This window comes from Athene noctua, chromosome 14 (assembly GCF_965140245.1).
Source record: "Athene noctua chromosome 14, bAthNoc1.hap1.1, whole genome shotgun sequence".
Classification (NCBI taxonomy): Eukaryota; Metazoa; Chordata; class Aves; order Strigiformes; family Strigidae; genus Athene; species Athene noctua.
Genome location: NC_134050.1, coordinates 802635 through 829360, shown reverse-complemented (window position 1 = coordinate 829360; position 26726 = coordinate 802635). Strand labels below are relative to the sequence as shown.

General features: G+C 40.1%; 2 protein-coding genes across 4 annotated transcripts; both read left to right on the top strand.

Annotated features, from left to right (window-relative positions):
- Positions 1 to 638: 638 nt before the first annotated feature.
- LYVE1 (lymphatic vessel endothelial hyaluronan receptor 1) lies at positions 639 to 11378 on the top strand. 2 transcript variants are annotated; one of them, XM_074918192.1, is made up of 6 exons: positions 639 to 878; positions 5426 to 5585; positions 5692 to 5831; positions 8339 to 8638; positions 9434 to 9512; positions 10243 to 11378. In XM_074918192.1, the coding sequence occupies exons 1-6, from the start codon at positions 797 to 799 to the stop codon at positions 10427 to 10429; spliced, it is 948 nt and encodes a 315-aa protein (XP_074774293.1). In that variant the 5' UTR covers positions 639 to 796; the 3' UTR covers positions 10430 to 11378. The 2 variants fall into 2 exon arrangements, with proteins under 2 accessions (XP_074774293.1, XP_074774292.1); XM_074918191.1 differs by having other exon boundaries at positions 5671 to 5831.
- A 2207-nt stretch (positions 11379 to 13585) lies between these two features.
- RNF141 (ring finger protein 141) lies at positions 13586 to 25455 on the top strand. 2 transcript variants are annotated; one of them, XM_074917879.1, is made up of 6 exons: positions 13586 to 13696; positions 15344 to 15543; positions 16973 to 17081; positions 18066 to 18247; positions 21421 to 21528; positions 22693 to 25455. In XM_074917879.1, the coding sequence occupies exons 2-6, from the start codon at positions 15359 to 15361 to the stop codon at positions 22841 to 22843; spliced, it is 735 nt and encodes a 244-aa protein (XP_074773980.1). In that variant the 5' UTR covers positions 13586 to 13696; positions 15344 to 15358; the 3' UTR covers positions 22844 to 25455. The 2 variants fall into 2 exon arrangements, with proteins under 2 accessions (XP_074773980.1, XP_074773981.1); XM_074917880.1 differs by lacking the exon at positions 13586 to 13696 and having other exon boundaries at positions 13950 to 15543.
- Positions 25456 to 26726: the final 1271 nt, after the last annotated feature.

Genomic DNA, 26726 nt, shown 5'->3' with positions numbered 1-26726 from the left:
CTGCTCTGTGTTTGTTGGAGCCTCTGAAAAAATATCGTTTCCTTGCTAAGACTTCCTGAATGTTTTCTGAGTTACAGCCGTGAGGATCATCCGTGTTTGGAATCAGTCTGTTGAAGTCACTGTTTGTTGGAACTTTGCAGAAGCCAGCAGTGAAGAGACTAGATCCCACCCCTGTCCTGCAGTCGCACAAGGAATCCCATTTACAGCAGTGTATCTCCAAATCTGTTCCGAACAAGGCATCGCATTATCACTGTGTTATGGCACCGCTTTTTGCACTAGAACTCTAAGGCAAAGGAAGGTAAAAGTACTACAACAAGACAAATCGGATACTGGGGAATCGATGCCCTTCCAATTCCAAAAGAAAAATCCAGCCTGGCATGCTCAGATTTTATTTACCAGATGTATAGACAGCGTGATTAATGAGCTGTTAATTACTAAAACAGGAAAAAACAATAAGAAAAACTTATTTCAAAGTGTTTACAGACTTAGCAGTCTAACAGTCTTATCTCCCTTCCTCAGCTGTGTTTTCTGAGTCAGCATTAGTTAAATTTTCCAGCAAGCCCTACATGAAAGAAAGTGTAAAGGGTGGCTACGGATTTCCAGTCAGTGACCTCACCTTTGAGTGGGACAGTCACCACATTTGCTCTGACATTCCTTCTATGAAGTAGTGCAGTGACAGCTGAAGTTGCTTTCAAGAAGTCATCACAAAGGTGGTCTGACAGTATCCAGTACCTTAACTTTTCTCAGCACAGGAGACACATTACCTTGAATTTCTTGATTTTCCAAGCTGGTGACAATGGCAACTTATTTTGAAGTTACATCAGCCGTGTTTTACGTCTGGGTTATGACATTCGTGGCTCAAAATTACTTTATAACAGGTATGTAGAGTTCCACTTCTTAAAGTCTCCTAGTTAAACAGTAAAGTACTTGAAAAAGGTAGCTAGATTTGTAAATTAAAATGGGGGGTGTCTGTGTAAATGTGTTTCCGTCACAGGAAACCACAACAGGGTTTTGAGAATACAGTGCAATGAAAACTACTTTAGGATATAGGGGAACTTTCATTGTTAGTCTAATTATTGTCTGAATGCTGGAGCATTATTGTCTAAGTGTTACAGAACTGCTTGTTGTAAAGATTTGGTACTGCATTTAGGATTAAGTTTAGATCTATTGAAATGTGATTTGATTTTGTGTTATTTAAAACACCACAGCAAACAGTTTTGTACAATCCTGAGAGAGCAAAACATGCATGAAACCAGTTCTGTGTGTCTGTACTAAAATACTATCTTTAATGCAAAGCGGTTTGCTCTGATTTGGCAATATCCTAACACTGCCTTGATTTGCAGTGTTGAAAAAAATGTGTGGCAGGGATCTCCCAGTTCATCTTGAGGGCAGTCATGCCTGTATCCCATTAATACAGTGCAAAAATTCCTGCTCTGTATAAACAATCTGTGAAAAAATGACTACAGGGAATTGCTAACATCAACTTTATCATATAGTTCTTAGAGAAGCCTCCTCCCTCAAACATTATTATATTAACCTGTTTTTTTCAATCAGGGTCATAAATATCCCTTTCTTCTATATGTTAGTGAAATCTGAATGTCTTCTTCAAATTCCCTAACTGAGGCAATGTATTCTAACTGCAGTAGCTACTAGGATATCTGCAGATACCCAATATACATCAGAAGTTTCCAGATGTTTCACTGTAATTTGCAAGAAGTAAATGCTTGCTCTACCTACATAAAAGAACACACATTATTGTTGCAGACAGTTGATTTTCTTATCTTCTGAAAGGCTTCTGAAGGAAACTGAGCAAATCAGATACTCAAGTCCTATTGAAATTCCACAGGGTTGGAGTACCTAGCAACAGTAGTCTCCTCCAGCAGTCCCAACCACTGAATAATTTTCACTGGGGAAATGGAGAGCTTAAGACTATTGCTGCCAGCTGTTAGGACCCCCCTTAGTTCTTCTCCAAGTCTCCCTCAGGGTACCTACCCATGCACCCTCTGCTCAGCTGGTCCAAGAGCTCCGGTTAAGCTCAGGGCTGATCTCCAGCTGTGTCTTCAAGCTGTGTTGTAGCATGCCCTGTCCCCTCCTGCACTGACTGACTGACTGGGCTTCGTGGATGGACTCTGGACTTGGGTTGTAGGTAGCCTTGTCTCCAGGATGGACTTCAGGCATGTGTTATAGGTAGCACCATCTTCTGCTGTTCCCAAATGGACTTTCTGATGAACCCTGCACCTGACTCATTGTCTTGCTCTCTCGGGGGCCGCCAGTGAAACCTGCCCCTGCCACCACTGTGGTCCTGTTGAGGTGCTGTGGGACTCTGCCCTGGTCAGTGAGGGCAGTCAGCGTCCTGCCTGTGCTGGGGTCACCATCAGCTCCTAGCTCCTCTTTCCTTGTGGAACAGCCTCATTCTTGCTGCCTCCTAACATCAGCAGCTAAAGGAAACTCTAATAAATCAGAGTGAAGGCTTGACACAAGACAAAGACAGAAACAACAGCTTCCCCAAAAAAGCAGGAGGAGAACTCCTGCACGATGAAGCCAATACCCATAGCTTATAAAAACTGAACAATTTTCATCCTGTCCTTGACTTTGTCTGGTTGGGAGATTCTTCTGTCTAGGTCTTCCCACCTTTCTCAGTAAAATAGGTTTTTCACACAAGATCCAAATACTGAGGAGAATGTCCCATTAGCAGTAGGTGAACTAAATAAAGCAAAGCATAAAGTACAGCTATGTGCAGCTTGTGGACCAAAAAGGATAATATGCTTCTAAAGGGTTAGTCTGTCTCCTGTACAAACTCAGTCATCTTTAGAACAGAGTTCAGAGGTGATTGAAGAAGTGGTGAGAAGACTTGAAGAGGCTTCTCTTCTCTTTCTGGATTTCTTCCTCACACTGTGAAACCATCTGGAATTTAGATTGAAGCTGATAACTTTTCCAAAACATTTCTTTTACTTCACCATTTTTTAAAAGGCTTAGTGAATTCTAAGGCACAAATTTGGTCCATGTCCTACAGTCACTTTTCTTGTCACTTAAGACTTAATCTTCTGGTACTGAATTTTTATATTATGCTATGTATCTATCATGAAATTCTCATGTAAAAATACTTGTCCTATAGCTGAATGACTAAAGACTGTAACAGTTTACAAGTATCTAGGCAAATTTCTAAGGTTTCAGGATATTCCGTTCAGTTAGCTGCTCAGCTTTATCTGAAAATTGTGAAGTTGGTCATTGAGAAACTTTCATTCTCAACATTGCATTTTTTAAAAGTTGTATTAATTCAGATCTAAAGATGGGAAAGTAATTGATTAAGTAAGCAATAAGTGAAGTATGAGCCTAAAAAGCAGTAAGAGAAGAAAGGAATTAGACATAAACCATAGTGGAGGAGTGGGCTTTCAAAAACTCAGAAAGAGGAATTGTGGGATGTGCCTCAGCAGCTGAGACAGGGAGTTATTCAGAAAACGAGAAACGATTCTCAAGAGGCCCGGGAGAGTTGCCTGTTAGGAAAAGGGAATCAACTCAACATGGGAACACATTAGAATGGAATGGAACTATTTCACTTGAAAGGGACCTCCGACGATCACCCAGTCCAACTGCTGGACCAGTTCAGGGCTGGCCGAAAGCTAAAACGTGTTGATAAGGACATTGTCCAATGCCTCTTCAACACTGCCAGGCCTGGGGCACCGACCGCCTCTCCAGGAAGCCTGTTCCAGGGTTTGACCTCTCTGACACAGATGTACTTTGGCCAAACTGAAGACATACAAGAGGGCATTTGTGAAGACAGACTGGCTGAAAGGAATAAATTTGACAGTGTGAATCATCTTCACACAGGGACTACTTGGATAGACTTGAGGTCCTTGATACCTACACACACATCTTCACTGAGCAACAGGGCTTCTCTGCGTCCTCATGCAGTATGTTTGGGCTTGTCTTATGTTCGAGTCAGGGCTGGATGCAACCACAATTTGGCTTTGGGGACTGCTCAAGTGTTCAGTTGGCTGACCATGTGCCTGGGTCTGCACCACAGCAGAGTGTGTTAATGGGAGATCACAGCCTCCATCACTGCCAAGATAAGTCCCTTTAATTCAGTGATTGCTCTACCAAACATTTAAGTCCAATTAAGCTAAATGTGAGGACAGCAGAGATGCATCTTTTACCAGAAGCCATTTCCAGCCCCTCCACACCCAGCAGAAGGAGGAGTGAAAAGTCTGCCTTTCTTTTAGTACTCCACACAGGATTAGTCATCTTTTCATCCCCTCCTCGCCATGGGAGTGGCTTGGTTGCTTGTTCTCTTTTCATTCAGAAAATTCACTTTAACCTCTGTTGCTAAGAAGTCTTCTGATGGATCTGCAGGCACCACTTCATCCTGTCCTGAGGGTTTGTGGATTGTCTGTATTCTGATGCACAGATTTTATGCCGCACTGATTTGTGTACATACCTGGTGAGCACCAGTGTGAAAGCATACTGAGCAAGGAAGTAACACCTATGACTTGGTTATCTGAAATGCTTGCAATGAAATGTTGAAATGTTTCATTTAATATGGCAATTACTCTATGTAACTCAAAATGAAAAAAAATCTTTTTTCCAGTATATGCTTCCAGTGAAATATGGAGGCAAAAGAATAATATCCTTTCTCCTTGTTTCTGTCAAATCGTGAATTCTGCCCTATGTCCGTAACACAGGCTAAGAAAGTAGAGCAGGTGTAATCAGACCTAAGCTATGCATTTCCTGGTGCAGGTGTCATGAATAGTGCCAGCTGTGGCTATCTAAACAAGCTCCTCTGGAGGAGGAATGGGGAAAAGTGTCATAAATTCACCCAGCCTATCCCAAGCACTCAGCAAATGGAACACTTGACAGTGGCTGGGAGCAGAAGCACCATGCCAAGCTAGAAAAAAAATGAAGTTTAGGAGGAATAAGGAACATAACGAATGATAAAATCTTTATAGGTGTATTTCCTTATTGTTATATTAATTCAATGAAAAATTATGTATAATATCTTTGATAGAATTCATAGTGGTAGGAGGTGTACTGCCACAATCAGTGCCTCAGTGCAACTGTGAGTTTTACCTTTTGAATTTTTTTTTAAAAAAGAAAAGCAACCTGTCTGATTACTCTTCTCATTTTGCATGAAAAAAATATGATGGGGTGTCTTTAGTAAGCAACTCACTCCAGGTGATGACTCCAATCCCAACTGTATACGCATTTAGTCTAATAACAGCCAAACCCCGTAAAATTCTAGGCTATTGTGTTAAGAAAATATGCTCTATTTTTAAAGTATGTCATCCTTGCTAGAAATTAGTTTTCTACTATCCTCAAGCTAGAAACTTTTAAGAACATTGAACTCAGTTGAATGTGATCTTAAGTTCTTCGTGAGGAACAGATGTTAATATTCAAATACTAACTTTGAATATTTATGTCTAAATTACAGGTTCCGTTCTTTCACCTTGCAGGATCACAGGTGTAGGAATTTATCTTGAGGAGAAAGTGAATTTCTCAGAAGCAAGTACTGCATGTAATCAACTGAATCTACAGTTGGCAAGTAAAGAGCAAGTTGAAAAGGCCTTGAAACATGGCTTTGAGACATGCAGGTACACGACATCAGTTAGTGCCTCATTGCCTTCAGTGAACGCCTTTACACACATCTGAGGCTGGTGATAAATCTAATATTAAAAGGGCTGATGCTTTTTATTGTAGCTATGGATGGGTGAAAGATGGATTGGTTGTCATTCCTCGGATAACATCCAACAAGAAATGTGGCAAGGGCAACGTTGGACTAGTGCTATGGCGTGCTGAACCCTTTAAGACATTTCAGGTTTACTGCTTCAACTCCTCGGGTATGCAAGCATGACAACTACGTTTTTTGTATTTTGGTTTGGCTTTTATTATTTTTTAATATCAGCATGAAAAAAATCATGTGAGTGAGTTCTTAGAATTTATTGGCCCTTTCCCCCCAGTCTTAGATGTTTTCAGGCTGTACTTAGCTCTGTAGGGGGGCAAAAAGCTTCCAATAAATACCAAAGGTCAGTTCAGTTAACCCAAATTAATGATTTGGTGCTGCCATGCAAGCTCTTGAAGAAGAGTTGCTTCTACCATTCTGTAATGTTGACACAAGGCTTTTCATATGTTTTTATTATTTAGGCACATTAATTTCAAAGACAGTGAATTGAATCTTTAAGCAGGGTGTCTGTGTTTGGTATGTGTTTTCTCGCAAAAAGACCAAGACTGGGGTATTTCAGGAAAAGTTGTATGTTTCTTGGTAAAAGGAAATGTATCCATTAAACTAAATTAAAATATAAGCTAGAATAGCTGAGAGACCATAAAATTAACTAGATTCCAAATCTATTATCAGTACAATCAGACAGCTTCCTTTAATATGCATCGTCCTATGTGTGAAAAGACCTGCCCTTCTCCTCACTGACTGTCTATTCCCAGATTGGAGATACAACAGTGGAACTTGGGCCTTGATATACGTTAGATCTTCTTAAATCTAGATCTAAGATCAGTATTGTTTCTTAATGACTCCTGTGGTATTAACTGAAAATAAGTATTTAACTAGAGGCACTGTGTTCCTGCTGGTGTCCCGTATCTATAGTTACTTTGTAACAACTATGCCAATAGTTAGACCAGATACAAGATCACTAAATTATTTCTAATCAGTCCGTAGACCTTGCCAATGAGTTTTAGATAACAAGAGCAAGAGATTATGTACAAAATCCTGGAATTTTTCAGGAAAGACGTGTGAACAAGGGTTGGAAAGCGCAGGGGAAAGGTGGATATGCAAGACAGGCTCATTCCAAGATACAAAGACCTCAGACCATGTCTGATGACTGTGAACGTTGGAGCTTACAAAGAGGCTGAGGATAAAACTGTTAGGAAGAACATCATGTTTTCACAGGTGGGCCTTTGTTCATGAGCCATTTTAGTGAGGGAGGGTAGAAAATACACGTCAATGGCTTACAAAGTGTCTGACTGCTTATAAGAAAGCACCATTAAAAACTGACTTAACCAAAGCTGTGTAAAGTTAATTACATGATTGGGCTTAGTTTTTCTCTACAGTCCATAGCTTCACTGATGAATGCACAAATGGATTAGTACTCGGGCAACATGCTCTGAAAGCAGATGATGCTGTCGGAACTGTTATTTCTTCTGTTTGTATGCAATATGGTGTTTCAATGCATGAAACATGTCATTCTGCATCAGAGATGTTGGGTAGGTTGGGTAATGCTAAGGAGGTAGCAAGTAATTCCAAATTCCTTGCTTTGCTTTAATTCCAAAAAATGATACTGTTACAGTATGCGAAGAAAGTTAAGCTTCCTGAATAGTTAGAAAATACCTTAAATAATGTATATTTAATATTAGCATGATTCTGCATTTCTTTATCTTAATTGCCAAACTGTTGCCTGTTCTAGGCATTTCTTAGCCAAAATATTTGGCAGAAGCTCATTCTGTCAATTCTCCTTGTGCCAAAGAAATGTCAAAATCACTTGAAAACTGTAGTGGAAAAAATAAAAAGCCCCCGCCATTTAGATTTTTATTCTGTGAATGTAACTGCGTCATCAGACTTCCCACAGGGATTCCTTTGGAGAACAGTACATACGTCGTTTCCCTGTTATTTATGTTGTAATTTGGTGACATTTTTATAGCTTTACAGAATATAGAACTTCACTAGAAAAGAAGAATTTTCACATTTTCGCATGAGCCTGATTCAGAGCTCAGCTTTTCCATATACATATAAAAGTCCACTTGCACCCACGTTTTTGTATAGACAACATTCACATCATTTAAATGACTTAATAAGTTTGGTTTGTTCGAGCCCTCATTAGAATCATGTCACTTTTTTTTTCTCTCTCACTGGTACCTGGTTTATCTGAAAGTTTTATGGTCTACTTTTGTTTCCAGGAAGTCAGAGTAGTATTCGAAGTATCAACAGTGCATCCATATGTTTTGAACATATACATAATAAAATAGAAATGGTTTTTAATCTCGGATCTGCAGTTAAGTCTCCTCCTCTGCAGGAGTTCATATTATTGGGGTTTATATGCACTATTATTATATGTACTTTTCAGGAAGAATCTTGTCACTGGTATGCAATTATAAAATAAGCACCACACTTGCTCAAAAAGGTGTTTAACTGTGTAAATAATGATAAAAGTTGCATAATCTGGGTTGTAGCTACATATTTGTAACAGGCACACCTGATTTGGGTAAGGCTTTTGTGAATGAACAAATAATAATTTCCAGAAGGGAATGACCGAGGAACAAATTCAATAAACGTGTGTGTACAGTAAGTACAAAACGAACACCCAACACAACTCTTACGTATTTCCTTTCCCTGCTGCAGATGTTCACATTAATTCATGTAAACCAGATCCAGCTACAACCATACTACCTTCACCAAGTGCACCAATGGACTTGACTGCGTATTCAGGCTCTGATTTGACTGAGAACATCACAGCAGTGTCCAATGTGACGGAGTCAGAAAAACCCCTCAAAAAGATGAAGTTTCGCGTTATATGTGTAACTGAAACTCTGTTACCAACAGAGGGGACTACTACAGAAACGCCAGAGGAATACTCACTGGTTGGCTCTCCTAACTACACTTCCCATACTGCCTTTAAGAATGATGCCATTGTCTTTGGAGGTAAAGACCATATATGGTGGCTTTTTAATCGGAAGAACTAGTTGCATAGGCGTTAGTGGTAAAACTCTTTACTGCTATTTTTGTTTGCTACTCAGCATCCATGTTGATACAGCTGAACCTGGAGGCAGAATAGGAGCATTACAGCTTTGCAAAAGCAAAGGTTATAAGGCAGAGGATTTAAAAATAATTTTTAAGTAGAAGTAAGATCTTATTTTACACTTTTTGATAATATTTTAATATGAAATGGTAGAAGTTAATTCTGGTTAATGTGATTTGGGATAAATACATTTCTGAGAAAGTCTTAGCAAACACCATCTGCTCCAAGTAATGGAAAACTCAGCAGGCTCTTAAAAACAAAAGAAGCCAGGAAAGCGTTAAGGAGAATTGTTGTTCTCCAAATATGGAGGTGTTCTTGAGATACGAGGTGTGAATAAGTAACCCTAATATCCAGCAACTGAGAAATAGACTAAATATGAGGAAAAGCTTTCTGACTGTAAGGATAGTTAAACGCAAAAATATGTTCTCTAGGCAGGTTGTAAGAACCCTGCAATGAGCAGATTAGACAAACATCTGTCAGGGATTGACTTAACACCTGTTTTAGTCTCTCTTGAAAAAAATGAGCAGGAGTAACTAACCTCTTGAGATTCCTAATACCTCTATTCTTGAGTTGATGTGTATGTGCCTCTTACACTAGCCTGTTTTTTTAGAAGAACCTGGGTTTATGCTCTTGAGCCTTTAAAAAGTTAGAATTAAGTACATAGAAAAACTGTATGCTTATCTCACTCTTATCTCTAGGTATCCCCACTGCACTTCTTGTACTAGCAGTCATCTTCTTCATTATTTCAGTTGTTCTAGCAGTCTGCTATATTAAAAAGTAAGTTTTTTTCTTTTCCATTCTCTTGGACTGAGTTAATACCTAGAGTAGAACCAATAAAGGTTTTAAATATATAACGAGCAGAGAAGTAATGATAATGACATAAGAATGTAACACAAAGAACAAAATCTTAAGCCCTGTTGTTATGCAGATAGAGTTTGTTGTTGCTGTTGCCATTCCCCGCTTTAGAAAAGGAACCAAAGATTAATATTTTTGATTAGTCAGTCATGCCTAGCATGAAACATTTCCAAGTGTGCCAAAATAGCAACACTGCAGTGTTTGTATGTAAGCCTGTTTATGCAGTTTTATTCTTGTTTCTTTCTGTCAGACTCAAGGTAAAAGTTTTTATTCTTAGACTATGATTGTGTTCCAAAAAAAAAAAAATTGTTGAGCTCAATTGTCGTGCATAAAAGATCTTCAACACAGTGCATCACTGAATCATATCAAAAAGTTGTGTGCATTTCTCACATCCTAGCCCAGATAGCTTTATCATGATGTACCATGAATCCTGAATATATGTTGTCTGTTTTAAAAAAAAGCAGAAAAATATTTCTTTAAAAAGCACAGTTTGAAAAAGCAAAATGATCTAGCACGCCACTATTCTCTGTGAGACTTTTGCTTGAGTATGGCAAAGAAAGTTAATTCTAGATATTTTTCACTTCAGTTCTTGAGTGATACTACCAAACTATGTCAGTGTTTCTGCTTTACTCTCCCTTTTTTCTGTTTAAAGGTACAAGAAAACCTTCCCATTTGCAAACAAGAATCAGCAAAAAGAAATGGTTGAAACGACTGCTCTCAAAGAGGCTAAGTCAAATGACAAAACACCTGAGAAGGAAACAAAGAATAATGGAAAAAAAATAGAAGAGTCCAAAGCCAAGCCTGAGGCCACAGTAAAATGTCTAGAAGCAGAAGTTTAAGGGAAAGAATGTACACTTCTTGATAGAAATATGAAATGAAGCACACAGAACTTAGCAATGCTTTTAAACATGGGTGATTGTAAATACTCATTAATATTTTCTCTGTCTTAACATAAGAAAACATTTTTTTAGTGATTACATCTTTAGCTCTACATGCTCTTGCAGAAGAACATGATATCTTATTTACTTGATATAAAAAAATCCATATTACAGCTCATTTTTCACCTTTAATGAAATAATTAGGAATATGCTGTTAATGACATGCAGTGTGTTAACTAGTTGCATGGAACTCAGATCAATATATAATGAAAAGGGGTTTTTGAATCTGGCTGGAGGATGTCTGCTAACTTAATGTCTAAAATAAGATAATGATACCGTAGCTCTTCCTCATGTAGATTAGCTTATTTCCATTAAGTAGTTGCATACTGTTTTAAAAAAGGCTGTTTACAAACAAAATAAATGTCTGTTTACAAGTGAGTAAAAAATCAAAGGATCAACCAACCATCATTCAAATACCCAAGGAAGGGTCAAAGATGCTGATGTTCATATATATACACACCAATGAATAACTTTCTTAGATATCTTAATCATATCATAATTTACTGGTTTATTTATTAAAACCTGTATTGTTCTGCATCAGATATTTGATGGGGGGAAAAAACCTTCACCTTGAACTGCATCACAACAGCTATATTTAAGATCTTTTGTGTATATTTAAGTGTGGCTTTCATAATAAAGACCCCGAGTGGTATGGGATCTTTACAGTACTTCGTAAAAAATGAAGTATGGTAGATATGTTTGCCTGGACAATTTATTCTCATGAAAGCTGTCTCTCAGTAAAAAGCTCATATAACCTTAATGTTACAGAAGTAATTAGTTGTTATAAAAGAACACTGCTAACAAATTATCAAATAATTTCTTGAATAAATAAATCATCTGGATAACTTATTTTTACATGTGAAGGAGGTTATTATGGCAAAGAAGTTTCTTTTTAGATCAAACAGCTTGAAAAATACAGTCTTAAATAAAATAGCAATAGAACTGCTCACATGTATTGTGTATTCTACAGTGTAGGGTTCTTGGTTATGACCTTTCATGTTTTTGATTCACAGGAATTAAAAAATTGCCCAGTGGTTATATATTCCACTAGATAGTGAGTTATAGCGATTTCCTGTGTTGTTTTTTGTTTTCTCTCTTTTTTTTTTTTTTTTTGATAGCTCAGAAATATTTCATGGCTCCAAGAGTCTGGACTGTGTTGATACACAGTCTACCATTGCCATTAAAGCTATACTACTGCAGAAAGACTATGATTGAGTACAGCTCTAAAACCTGCTAATTTCAGATGTCCATCAACAGCATTTCAGCCGAAAAATGTGCAACAGAGGAAAGCACTAGATACAGCCTTCCCACTCAGTTAAGTAATTCCTCTCCTTGCAATAATACTGCAGTAAAGCCATGTATCTGTCCTGGCAACCTGAATGAAAGCACTCTATGCCATGGGAGCAGTGAGAGTAGACAGCAGAAATAAGGCCATCAGGAAGGGCCACAGCCAACACTTGTCATGATGGTGTCAGAATAGCAAAGGAGCTTAAGGACACAGGCAACGCTAGTGGATTCCAGGTAATTGTGGACTTTTTCTGGTGATATTACAATTTCCCTTCCGCCTCTCTTATCTGTGTTTTAGAGATTAGAAATTACCTGTTTCTCTATTATTTTCCTTGCCACAAAGAGATAATTATCTATATCACTTCTCTTATTCTCCTACTAATATTACCTCCATTCCACAGGTATCACCTTCCTTTTCTCTCAGATTGTCTCATTTATACCTAAAGAAATTCAGGAAATTGTTCTCTAGTTCCACTCCAGCTGGAAGTTGTTACTTCTGGTTTAGATTTAAATAAGGGCTTTTTTTCCCATCCTTAAGTGTTTACTTTCTAAAATTTCTATACTAGCTGAAATAATGAGATATTGCCTTAGCCTAAGCCCATTATCTTGTTTTATCATGTACCTTAAAAACTCTGATAGCTTTCATCCTGACCTTTGCACTGACACAGGCCAAAGCATGATCTGCCTCTCCCTTCCATTACACAATTTATGCCAGCACTAAAAAGACTAAAAGGAACATGTTAGGCTGTTCTGTATGGAATAAAAGCTAGCTGTTAAGTACTCATCAACAAGTGCTGTATTTGATGTTGACTGTATGTAATGAGTACAACTCAGTCACGTATGAGTTAGAAAGTATAAAATGTTCTTGCTCATTGTTTAATAGAGTTGCAAGGGATGTACCACTACAAAACAAACAGGAAACTTTTATTTAAGTTCTAGATAAAGTGTAAAAAACCCCAAAGCTTTAAGTGGTAGTAGCAGAAACTTAAGAGAAATTACCGTGGGTTTGACTTTAGTCAAGTGTTGTGCTTTTTCCTCTGGGACATTCTCAACAGCTATGAATGTCTCCTTGATGTCTCAGAAATGGCATTATGCTCAAGTGTCTTGGACAAATCATTAACTCCACCTGGGAGGAGATGAGTTTGCATTGGTCCTTTGACGGTAACAGTGCTCAGATTCCCACACTGCGGCCGCAGATGTTTGCTGACCTTAGGCCAGGGGGGCGGTTGGCCTGCAGGAAATGCAGCGAGTTCCCGGTCCAGCCCCTCCCTGCCTGGATTACAGGGGTGCCTGAGCGTGGGAAACACGTGTGTCTGTGTGACCAGCAGTGGGCAGGAAGGGGAAGCACTACTCCTCCTCTTCAAGTTAAAAACCCCCAAAACTGAACCTTGAAGCATCAGGATGTGGATGACCCAGAGGATGTGCTGGGACTTGTGTTCCTAAATGGCTTGTGCTCATTCATGGGTGTTGGAGTTTTTCGTGAAAAGAGCAATGACCTCTGCCCCACCGCTCCCGGTCCCGCACCCTCCCGCCGGGCGGGTCTGTGCGGCGCCAGCGCGGCCGTTCGGGCGGGGGAGCGCGGTGCTGGGCCGGGCGGCGTTTCCCTGCGGAGCCGCGGCCCCGCCCGGGGGGCTCCAGCACGCAGAGGATTCTCCCCTGTCGAGGCAGCCGGGCCGCGCTGCCTGGCGGGCGGCGAGGAAGGCGGGCAGCGCCCCGGCCCTCCGCGGGGCCCGGCAACGGCGGCCCGCGCGCCTGCGTCACCGGCCCGCGCCGGCAGCCGCCGCGCCTGCGCCGGGAGCCGAGCGCCGAGCGCCGGGGCGCGGGGAGCGGCCTGGCCGCGGGGCCCGTCGGGCGGCGGCAGCAGGATGCGGGGCCGCAGCGGTGAGGCGGCCCCGGGGGGGCTGGGGCGCCGCCCGCGGTCACGGCGCCCGGGGGGGCCGTCGGGGGCGGGCGCCCTGGGCCGGGCTCGCGGCCGTTACCGGGGGGGGGGCACGGCGGGGGGAGCTGGGCCGCGCCGCGCCTGAGGCCGCCGGGCCGGTGCGCGCGGCCTGGCCCGAGCCCCGCCGTTGGCGGCGGCGGGCGGCTCCTCTCGGGGGAGGCGCGGGGGGCGGCCGCCGGGCCGCGGGCGGGCCCGTGCGTCTGACCGGGAAAGGAAGCGCTTGTGCCGGCACCTTGGGGCGGTGGTCCGAACTTCGGGGCGGGCAGCCCGCCGCCGCGGCGCCTCGCTGCCTCGGTGCTGCGGTCCGCGGGACACCGAAACGGGAAGATGCGGGCCGGGCCGTAGTGCGGGCAGAGGGTTGCGCCGCGGAGAGGCTGCGGCTCGGGGTGCCCGCCGGGGGCCCGCCCGGCAGCCGCCAGGGCTGGGTAGCGAAGAGGAGGTGGCTGGGGGCGACCTGGAGGGAGAGGGGTGCCTTGAGCGGGAACGCATCTGCCGGGGAATAGAAACTGGTCAGGATGCGAACACTAAGTTGGAAATACATTCTCTTGTGTGAAATACCAGAATAACTCATAGAATGCTCTGATACAAACTCACTTTGTGTGCTGTGTTTTTCTTACACCGTGGCAAGATTTTGGCAGCCGTAAGCCATGTTTCTGGAGAGTTTCACGCCCAAGTGCAGCTGTCTGTACGTGCAGGATGAAGTTCTGGTTTTCTGTGATGTCTCTCACAAGGTGTTTGTCATGCACCTGGTATCAGACTGCTCCATACTGAAGGTTGATATTCCGCAATTAGCTTGCTGTTGCAGACCTCTGTCTTTAGAAGTCTTACAAGGGTGTGAAACTACTGGTTTGCATTGCAAGTGACAAAAATAATTTGCATGCCTCTGGTATTTCAAGACAAAAGATCAAAGAGAAATTCTGGGGGAATGTCAAGTGAGAGGGATCAAGGGGAGGAAGTTAATAAAGACTCAGAATCAGAAGGCATAGGGTAGATCCTTAGAGAGGTTTGAGCAAGTCAGTTCTGTAATACATCCTACAGTTGAGCCTTTTGTGCAGATAGGGAGATTTCTAGACAGGCTTATACTGATCCACGGATTCCTTGGCTTACCAGTTTAAGGGTGCTGTAAGAGTTCCTTTGATCTGCCAGTGTCACTCTGATGTAAGAAAGCTGATGCCTGATGCCGTGTCTGTGTATACACGGTGATATGCTATTTGTAGACCTTCTGACTTCTGTGTGCACAAATATTTAGGAAGAACAAAGATTGTCTAAATTACCATTGTTGACTTAAGATTTTCCTTCCCATTGGACATATTTATGTGTGTGTGGAGGAGGAGGCGAAAAATCCCGCATGAAAAAATTACTTAATATAAATATTGCTGTAAACAGAATAATACATTTTTCTTAACTTGTTAGTGCCATATTCCAGTCTCTTCGAAGTGTTCTGCTTTCTTTCTGATTTGACTGTTCAAGTTGAGTTAGTGTAGAATAATTAGACTGGTTAATGGGTAGCTAAACTCTTCCACTAAAAGAAAATGAGGGAGTAGGCATTCATAAAACACACAAATGTAACTCTAAAATATTTTTGTCAGAGACTCTACAAGTGAATGAGAACTTCTTTCTACGGAACTGAGGTGAAGAGCTTCACTATGGGTCAACAGATTTCAAACCACACACAAACTGTAATTAACAAGTTGCCAGAAAAAGTAGCAAAGCATGCCTCTTTGGTTCAAGAAAGTGGTTTCCTAACGTATGAAGAGTTTCTGGGAAGAGTAGCTGAACTTAACGATGTGTAAGCCTTACTTTGTTTTGTTCTTTTTTTCATGTTTTGCAGAGACCTTGTATGCAATGTAGTCTCCTGTGCTGGCCAAGCCAGAACTGACCATCCAGTTTTGAAATGTTTCCTTCAGTTCTTAAAGTTGCTACAATGGTTGTAATTACACTGCAAAACCAAAGCCAGTTCTCCTCCTTAAATTTGCTTTTCTCTAATACTCTTCTTCCAGCGAGTGTTGCTTCTCTCTTAGAAGTTCACAAGAGGTAGACTTTTAGCAGTATCTCTTTGTTAGCCTCAAGTGTCTCCCTCGCTGTTGTCGCCTCCAGCAGCCACCTGGAGATGCGGTGCTGCTGCCTCTCCCCATCGCTTTTGGGAGGAAGTAGCGCTGGGAGCCCTGCAGAGACAGCGCAGCCCCTCCACACGCTGTCTGGGACCGGCTCTCCCGCTCTGTGGGCGGGCAGTGCTGCCCCTCATTAGAGAGGGGCCTTACTGTCTGACACCAGGGACCAAGATAATCCCAAACGAAAGGCTGCATAAATAATTACGATTTTTTGTAACCTGCCTTTTGTTTGACTGATACATTGATGGTAAAAAGAAATGAACAATAAAGCAGAATTGTCATTTTTACCCGGTATTTGTGGTATAAAATGACACGAAGTGGAAACGTACACGCTGAAAAGGAGCTTTCGGTAGCCTTTGGTGTTTAATGTTAATTTGTATTCAGTTTAGAAATTGTCCTGTAGAGTGACCATCAAGAACAGGTAACTGTCTTTGGGTAGACACGGAAATAGATTTTGAAGAACATCACTTTACGTTTTGCCTGAGAATCTGAGCATAACGCAGTATATTTAACTCCAAAATATCATTGTTATTCAAGGCTTTTAAAAATTTTTTTACAGTTCAGCCTGAATGTAACATTGTTTCGATTCTTACAGAAGAGACCTTTGTGTCTGTGTTCCATTAAAAACAATATACAAAAATCTCAGGGTCACCCGAAGCTTTCCCCTGACTGCTTCATTATTAATATATATCAGCAAAAACACACCTCAGCAGCATGTGTTGGTACTTGTGTGCTTCTCTTACGTATGTGGTAAGGAAGTAGCCTCTTTAGATTGGGCCACAAGACTGTATGATTACTGCAACAAACAGTGGAAGTATATATAAATTGCCTATAAAGGACACTTTCTTGCTGATACTGGATCAAAAGACTTGCACATCATTTTCTGAAATTTACTTGCAATTTAAAGTGAAATGGAGGCTGTATTTTATACTTAATGACATACTAAGAAGGTCCTTATTCTTTCATTTCATGTCTCTAGGCAGTATTGATAAAATCTCTTTAAGAATGAAGAGTACATAGGTGAACAATAAATAATACCACAGTGGCTGAGGTTGCTGATCTTTGCATGTCTAGCACGTGGTGTAAAACTGTGTTTCTTTTTTTCAGTACTGCAAAACTGGCTTCTGGACAAGACAAACATTTGTTATTTGAAGTGCAGCCTGGTTCTGATTCTTCTGCTTTCTGGAAGGTGGTCGTTCGGATAATATGTACTAAAGTAAGACTGTTGAAATTTTTGATTTGATGGGGTTTTGTGTACAGATATTTGAGGATTGTCACGGGTAAAATCCAACACTACAAATACTTTAAGTATATATTTTGATACAGATGATGTATTCATGGATACTATATGAGATAAATGACATCTAAATTCTAAGTTTCTGCAAAAAGCAGGTTAACAAAAACATTTTCATAATTAAGTTTAAAGGAATGATCTCTTCCAGTGGAGTGCTTACAGCCCATTAGTTATGAATTCAGATGATTTGTGAGGTCAAGTCATGGTAATCAAATAGTACAACAAGCAGAACTATATAGATTGGTAGTAGTCGAAGTTAGTCCGCAATTCCAAGCAGTATTAGTTGAGCTGGTATAACCATATGTATCCTGTCTCCTTAGAAAACCAATGTAAAAGTTAAATGTTTAACTCAGTTTGAAGACCGTGACAGAACTTAGTAAGTTTTCTCTTCCTTATCAGGAGGTTTTTCCTCTCTGTATCCTCTCAAGTAACAGCCTTAAACAGTCCTGAATCCTCTGAGCAACTTTAACAGGCAGCTTCACCCAAGCCAACTGTCAGACTTTGTTTGAAACTCACAGTTTGTAATTTTCTGTTTGCTCTAAGTTTTCATTAAGGCAGCCATCATTGTAGGCTGCTTTAGGTTCAAGTATGAAATGACTATTTTTTCTGTTCTTTGTTCTAAGTTTAGCCCATTTTTTAGGCATTAGGACCCTACTCACAACTTAATTCATTTGAGTAGTGATGGTAATTGTCTTGCCCTAAAAATGTATTCGTCGTGATGAAACAGCTGTGTTTGCAGGTCCTAACTCCTACTGAAGGAGGCTGCAATTTGCTGACGTAGTGATGGACACTTGGGAAGGTGGCTGAATGCCACACTGCCATGAGAATCGCAGTGCAGTAAAAGAATTTTGAGCAATGTCAAATAAAAATCTGATTTGTAATGGTAAACAATTCTTATATCTTAAGATAAATAAAACAAGTGGCATCGTGGAAACTTCCAGAATCTTGAACTTGTATCAGTTCATTCAACTTTATAAAGACATCACCGGTCAAGCAGCAGGAGTTCTTGCACAGAGTGGTACTTCTGGAGAAGGTGCTGAGAATTTGACAACTGTGTCATCCTGTCAGGCCAGCTTGTGGATGGGAAGGTACTTTGATACATTCTAGCTTCTGACCACAGTTCCAACACAAGTACTTTGGAAGTTGGTGTAAAACCTGAATTACAAACACGTGATGATCAAAACTGCATGCTCTTGGCAATGCAGACTTTGTATCATCACAGACATGAAGAGCTCTAATTCTTTTGGTGCTACCATACCTTAGCTACAGAGCAGTTGTTTCAGTGATCAGTTCTAATATAAAATCATAATTAGTTCTAATATAATCTATATAGAGGTATATGTTGAATCTCCTGAATAAGGAAACGGGAGGAAATGGAATCAGCTGCAGCTACAAATCTAGGGGTTTTGACAGTGTTTGTTTAAACAGATTTTGTTATTGTTCCACTTAAACTTTCTCTTCCTCTTTTACATTTTGGCATGTGAAAGTTCCCATCTGTTGCCACTAGAAGCTCATCAATTTTAGTAATAATTTAACTTGTAAGACTGGAAAAATGTGAACTGTCTCGCACATGTTGACATCCTGCTTTGTTAACTAGAGGAAAAACAAAAGACTGAGGTCAACACCTGCAATAACTTCAGTTCAAACTGAATCTAACAGCAAGAAGCTTGTCACCCTTTCCCTGTGTGGAAATGTTGTGACCAATAATTCCTTACTTTTAACTCTCTGAATTAGTTTGGAGTTCCAACTCAGTTTTAGTGAGGCAGAGATAGGTTTTATAAGAAGACGTGGTATTGTTCTCTGTATCAGCCAGCGAAGAGCTGGTAGGCAGGTATTTTAACAAAACAAGTTGCTGAGGTAGTTAACTGTCTTCAGTTAACTTCAGTCTCTCCAGCTGTGAGAAAGAGAAGGGGGTTGGCTGTGTGGTCATTTTACAGATAAGAGCCCACTGTTTTTTCTAGGTCAGTAGATTGCAGAATGTGTTTTTTTCATTTAATTTCCTGTTGGGGGGGGGGGGGGGGGGGAACAAATAATCTCAAATTGCTGGCTGTACTGAGTTTTTGAAATGCTAGAATTTGGTACCAAGGCATGTTTGGGAAAGTGTATTTTCCTGCTCTTTGTCAAAGATACATGGTTATACTAGAACACACGTATATCTGGAAATGGCCTTTTACCTCCAACCAAACCGAACAAACGCAGGGGCTTCTGCAAAGCAGCTTCATCTATTGCTAAAGTCAGTGAGTCGATGTAAGGTTTCCTAGGAGAGTTTCTTTTTCAATTTTCAGACTTTGAGATGGGGATGATGAGGATCCTTTGTGTTTGTAAAGTTCATTGCTTGAGGTAGTAGTGGTGACAAATAACAACAAAAGAGTATTCTAAGATGCTGAAATTTAGTGATCTTGTATCTTATCCAATGTTTTCAAGTCATTAAGGAAAACACAGGCTGAAGCACCTTTCAAGTATTTTACACCAAGGAAAACTTCTGTTCTTCTGTTATATCCTCCCATTTGCCTAAATTCTTCTAACCTTTAGACATTTTTCAGCTCTGCAAGAGCTAGCTGTCACTGTCCAAAAATAGCAAACATTATCTGTTTCATTCTTCTTCTTATCTTAACTTCTTCCACTGGAATAATACCCCATTTCTCTAACTCATCCACTTCCTGTTCAGCGCATTCCAAAATATCCATAAGTTGTTTGTGCTTTCTGATAATGAAGAGACAGTAATTTCCTTAGTTTGTTACTCTTCCATTTTACCATTTCTTCAGGAACTTAGTCCAATGGCTAAATCTTAGGTTCCAGAAACTTTATAAGTAGGGCATCCTTTTTAAGTATAATTGCTTTTGTGAGCAAATCTCAAAAATGGAAGTGTTTTCAAAGGTTGGAGTTCCATGGGAGAGGAAAATGAAAAGGGGGCAAGTCCAAAGCACATAGTGAGGTAATCAAAAGCCAGGTTTTTTGGAAACTTGTCCTCACAGTTTGCGAATCACCATCTGTAATTCTGCAAAAAAAAAAAATCTCCTAGCCTTCTAACTTCTCAGAAAGCTAATTGAAAAGGAAACCTACTGAAGAGTAAGACAAAAGTTGGGTTTGTTTTGTTAATTGCTGTCCATTAGCTGGCTAATCTGTACAGTTAAAAAGTTAGTCTGTGTTTGAGAAGCTCCCAAGATACCTCAGCAAAAGCAGTCTGGTGAGTAGCCGTTGGGGTGGGCTGTCTCTCCTGAAATGCCATTCCTTCTGGAATGCCACCTCTGTGCCCCAAGTCACACAGGGGATCCCCAAATCAGGATTTTTGGAAAACCAAAAAATTTCAGAACATATACTTAGCTGTCTTGGAAGTGAGCCATGACTATAAATTAGGGAACTTGACATGTCTAGTTAGGTCAGTGAAAGCTGAGGATTCTCTGCATCTTTTCACGCTTGAGAAGTATTGATAATGCAGGTATTTGAGTTACTACCGTTAGGAACTTTAGATACGGATATCTATTATTTGGGAAAAAAGAACGAAGACAGAGAAAATGAAAATGTCTGTCCTGAGGAGTGATCTAGTTTTTAAACTTACACACACAGATGAACACCTGGACGCTTATCTGGAAAAGCTGTGGTAACAGTCAACTGAGAGAGTCCTGATGTGGGGGAGGAATCATGAGGAATGTATTGCAAGCTCAAACCAGCCTTTTCAATCGGATGGGCAGTTTAGCTCTTGGCATTTTGATGGCATGTGAAAGTGAACACGCATTCTAGTAGTGATCCTCTCAGCATGCATGTTTTTATGTAGGATATGAGCCAGTACACAGGAATTTGACAAAGTTTGTTATGAAATAGCTCAGCCTGCCACTGTGGGGAAGGCAGGCGGATTCTCCTCTTGCCTTTAATGTCAGCAGCGTTTCTGTTCTGCCCAGTCCTGTGGTATGGAACAGCTACAGCTTCTCGCACTTCCTTGTCAGCATGAAAAAGGATTTGCATAACCCTTTGCAACACCAAAAGTACCACATGACACAAACAAGTAAATGGATATTCTAACTTAGTTTAGTTTATTTACTGCAGTTTGTTGGTAGCTGGAGGCTGTGCCTGCTGACACAGGCCGGGATGATGTGTCTAGTCCGGTCACAAAATTACCTGTTCCTCGCAGATAAGCACAGGTGTTGCTTTATGTCCATCACTAATTCTTAGGAAAAATGTAGTAACTAGTGTAGTCACTACTAGGGCACAAGTATAAAACTTACTGGTTATCTGGGAGAAAATACTGTCTTCTTTTGTGCAGGGTTAAGCAGTTGACAGATGAAGAGGAATGTTGCATCTGCATGGATGGCCGTGCTGATTTAATCTTGCCGTGTGCTCACAGTTTCTGCCAGAAATGCATTGATAAATGGTAATACATATTAAAGGATCTTCATTATTTTATAGTATGTACTGGTTATCTGACATGTTTTGGTTTGGTCTGACAGATTCCTTAGTTCCCATATAATTTAATGGCTGAAGGTATTTGGAAGTTCATGTAAGACTGCAAATATGAAGGCAACTTGGACCATCTTATCACTTATTTGGGAAATAACTATCAGATTTTTTTTCATGTATTATGATTTCACTTGAAATAAATAGTATACAGTTTACTCATTTAAATAGATCAGACTTTTCGAGGAAAAGATTTTTTCTCTATAGCAACACCTTCAAATTTATGTATAACATGTATCTTACAGTATATGTTCAGCTTGGTAGTAAACTGAACAGCTTTTCAGCTTCTGCATCTGTCTGATACACCAGTTGGTACACAAGGAAAAATGTAGTAAAAATTGCTGGATCTCGGAGTGTAACTAGTCCTGTCTTTTCTGGGAAAATATTGTAACATCTTTCAGCAATACAGGACTTAGTGTAGTGACTGTGGTGGGGAGCAGATTATATTCTACTTTGGCTATTGAATCAGCTGAACTCTTAACTAAGCTCCAGTTACACCGTTCTTGTTTCTGATACTCAGTTTTATGGTTCATCCCTTACTAAGCTAAGCACAGGACAGAGCGTCCCGGCTCAGAAGTGTCATTGTTGGGACCCCCGAGTTAGTCAGTGGAGGGGGACGGGACCAGTTCTAAACTTCGGTGGCCTGAATGACCCAGGAAGAGGGTTTCTTTTTCTCTTTATCTGGGAAGCTTACAGGGCCTGGGTTCTGAAGTACCTCTGCTGAATATCTAAAGATAGGAAGAATTAATTGAGACTGTAGATTTCCATTTCCAATTCTGGTCAGGTAGCTAGATGCATTCTAGTTAACCTAAGCAAACTTGGTAATGAGGAACATGACTCCAAACTTACCACTCAGCGAATGGAGCCACATTCAGAACTGCTGGCCAATCTTCTTCACAAGAAGCTTTTAAAAAAATATGTAGGTGGCCTAATCCAGTTAACTTGATCATTCTTGGAAGTTCTCACTGGGTTGTTCTGTTTGGGGTTTTTTTTTCTTTGTTTGTTTGGGAGCTCTTTTGGCTTTTTTTGCCCAGGAATTGACCATCAATGAAAAATACTAATTTCTCTGGCTTCCTGACAGGAGTGACCGTCACAGAAGCTGTCCTGTCTGCCGTCGGCAAGTGAGTGGGGCAGGTGACTCTTGGGTGGTCTCAGATGCACCCACAGAAGATGATATCGCCACTTACATACTTAACATGGTAGATGAGGTGGGCCAGCCTCACAGACCCTGATACTGGCCAACAAGCTGATAACAGAGAAGCACTCGAAGCTTTCCTTTTCACAGACGTCTGTTTTTACCTCTCGTTGCCATTCTTCCAGTCTTTTACTTCTCGGCTGCTGTCAATCTACGCTGCTTTTTTAAAACACAGGTTGTATGAGCCAGTGTATGTCTGTGCAGTCTTAATTATTAATCTGTATTTTCAGTAAACTCTTTGATCATTAACAAAGTTTATTTTAACAGCAACTTTTGATATTAATTAACAGTTCAACTACTAGATGAAGCAATTTATAACAGCACAACTACAACTGCTAACTGTACTGCTAGAGGTGATGAACCATGTCTGATGGCTTGACTTCACAGTTCTTACCCCTAAAAGCACTCCCTTTTTAGTTTCATGACAGATGTGAATAAAGATGATGCGTTAGCACTAGTGGTTATTAATTTGAAATTTTACTTCCTGAAACTTGAAGATGTCCCACTGCCTGTTCTTCAGTAGCCAGTTACTGCTGCTTTTAGTGTTTATAGGTACTGATTTCAATCTGATCTGTTACAAGTTTTAGTATTAACTATTTTAAACCTGTTTTGGAGAGTGTAGGCAGCTCTGTAAGTGTAAATGAGCACTTCCCTTTATTCTTCTAACAAGATTTTATCACAGTCTTACTAGCTTGGAGACATTAAACAGTTTCATACACAATACTAAAAAAAAGTACGGTTTATAGTTTCTTGATCAAGAACAGCCAGAATAATTTTTAAACATGAGGCATATCTGAAGGAAATTACTTTAGTTGAATTAGCAGTTAAGGTGTAGTTTAGTCTGATCCTGTGGTTTTATCTGCTTCTCTGGAGTTTTTGAAGTGATGAAATCAGAGTTATAAGGTATACTAAGAGTTATAAGCTGATAAGATAAGTAAGGGTGCTCTGCTTTATACCTACAAGTGCAATATGCTTTTATGTAGCAGGGAGAACTACTTTAATAATAACGTTGCTTGCAGTGAGATGAGCATGTGACAACTTGGGAAAAGGGATATTATAACTGGAGTGCAGCAGCGTCTTTCTGTGTCTAGCAGAGTAAAATCTTTGAAGAGCTGGCTTTAGACAGACTAAAATAAATCATTAGGAAACCCATCTTAATCCCCTTTTGCATAAAGAGTGTTATGGAAATCAACTGCTATTGTAGAGAACTAATTAATGATTTAAAAAAAATACATATTAACAAATACTACTCTTTTAACATGAGGCTGTTGAGTGAGAAACGCTCAAGTGTAGCATTTGAGGGGGTATCAGCATAAATCTTGCTTACTGTAAGAGTGCATTTTAAATTACCATACTTGGTAAAACTTGCTGATGCCATAAGGCCTTTTATCACAGACAGGTTCTGAACTAAAAGGCCTGTGCACATCTAGGTACACACATTTCGGTTTTTCTTAATTGCCTTCAAAAGATTTTAATTATGTTGGGGACCGGATCTTGGGAATTTCTCTACTATACTTCTCTTTGGTGAGGAATCTGCACAGCATATGGCACCCATGTGAGCTTGGCGTGTAGCACGGTTGTCAGATTTATTGCAGACATTAAGACAGATAAGCAACGTACCCTTCTTGTGGGTATCATCTAAAAGCCAGTACGGCTTAGTGTGTAAATCTGTAATTTAACTAGTGAAAAATCCATTATGAATGTATATAGCTTAGAACTGATTTTTTTCCCTTTGTTAATCCTTTGGTATCAATGAGATACTATACAGAAAATGTATGGACTGTTTGGTTGCATATGGTTGTTATTTGGGCTGAAAATTATTAATGGTCAGGGGTTTTCCACTAAAATGTTTGCAGATATTCCTAATCACATACCAGTTTGGTTTCTTTTTGCTTTTTCAGCTTGCATTAGTCCATGTTCAGAACTTTAAAATAACCTTTGAATTTCTTAATACTTTTTGTATCACTGGAACAGAAAGAAGCTTTAATCTAAATTAAAGCTTCAAGTTCACTTTATTTTTCAAGTGTTTCAAGAATGATGCTTCTGAACTGAGATTTTATAAGTTGCCTTTCTGCTGAGAACTTACATGAATTTCTTAAAATGTAATTTTGTAATGATGCAAACAGGTTGTTAATTGCAGCACAATGACACTTGCAATTACAATATAAACTAATGCAAAAACTATTTAGTGAAAAAGTAAACTTTGTATTCTGTACAGCTTTTTTTAATTAAGTTGCTGTAATTCATACTGCTGTGATATAGGTACTGTAATGTGTGCCTTGTAAAATACATGTACTGGGTGTTATATGGGATAATAGGTACACTAACACTGAAAAACTAGTGATTTGGTACTGGTTGGTACTACCTAGGCTGAAGTGCTACATTTAGCAAAACATTTTGGAAAAGGAATCCCATTGGCAGGGACAGGGCAATGGGTCCAGAAGCTAGACCTTGAACATGTGAATTACTGTGAATAGCTGTTGGCGGGGGGCATTACAAGAACTAAACTTTCTTGTGTTCGGTGAAGATTTCTTACAGGTTTAATGTGAAGTTGTGATTTAAACCTTATAGAATGTATTAATAGCTAAGGACATTCCAGCATATTAAACTTTGTGTATGAATTGTGCAATAAAGTTACTTTGGAAGAAATGTCTTGGCTTTAATACCACAAAAGTCTGGAAACTGGATTTTAATTTGAACACAAGGCCACTGTACAGGTGGTGTGGTTAAAAGTACACCATGATGAGTCAGATGGCTCTTCAACTTTGCAGTGTGATGTTAACGAGGTATCTTAAATGCAGCTCTGCAAAAAAAGACTCACTGATTCTTCTGGGGGTTTTTTTGTCAAAAATACATTGGAACGTTTTGCAGCGATGGGAAAAATTAAACAACTTCTTAGGAGGACAGTATTGAAGAGCATGTTTGGGGAAAGGATTTGGTTTTTTTTCTCCGAGAAGTGTGATTTGCTTTTTCCCCAAGTTATTTCATTGCGTTTCTGACAGTACTTTAAAGCTTAAGAATGCTAAGGGTTGGAGTATTCCTTCTCAGATTCTTCCTGGTTTTCAGTAAGCACTGAAATACATAATTAATGTAGGTGTTTCCTCTGTCTAGTTATTTGGTTTATCTGTTTGGATCTTTTGAAACCAGGTGAGAAACGGGAGAGGAACTCATTAACAGATCAGGGAATGAAAGTTGGAAAACTTTCCAGTTGTCAGACACACAGGGGGGGTAGGTGTAACTGAGGTGTTAACCAATGTCTATATTTACTAGGTTTCAAGTTCTGACACCATATTAATGCAAGGTGTTTCTTTTTTTAGTGGGAAATGTCATGTTTAACTTAGCTTTCCTTAAAAGAGAATGGCATATATAATTATAAAGGTTTTCTAATCCATACTCATTCCAGTTCTGAATACAAGGCAACCAGTGAGCTCTCTGTGCTATAGGTTTGACCTGAACTGTTAAATTCCAGCCCTGTGTAGCTGTGTGCCAAACGCATTATTTTTAGAAGGAGCCTCTTGGCTGTGGTTGTCTGCGCTTTGGGTCCTGCTGAATCCTGGAACAGCGGCCTCCTCAGAGAGCCTTAAGGATGCTCCATGTAAGTGGGAGCTGTATGTTAACCTCTCTGGCCTTAAGTCTTGACACTGCATACAGATAAAATTATTCCATTTTGTATCCACTAAATACACATGCTCTGTAATGAAAGTAATTATATTGTGACTAATATTACAGTAATGAATTATTTTGTTTTTCTGGTGTTAAGCCTTTCTTGACGGTAACACAAGGTTTTATCCTCATCTCCTTAAAATGGGTGAATGGAATTCTGCTTTCTTGTGTGTCTTAAAAATTAGTAATTTCAAAATGATTTTTTTTTAATTGTCATTTCTTCAGATGTTTGGTTCTAAGGCCCAGAATTTATCATA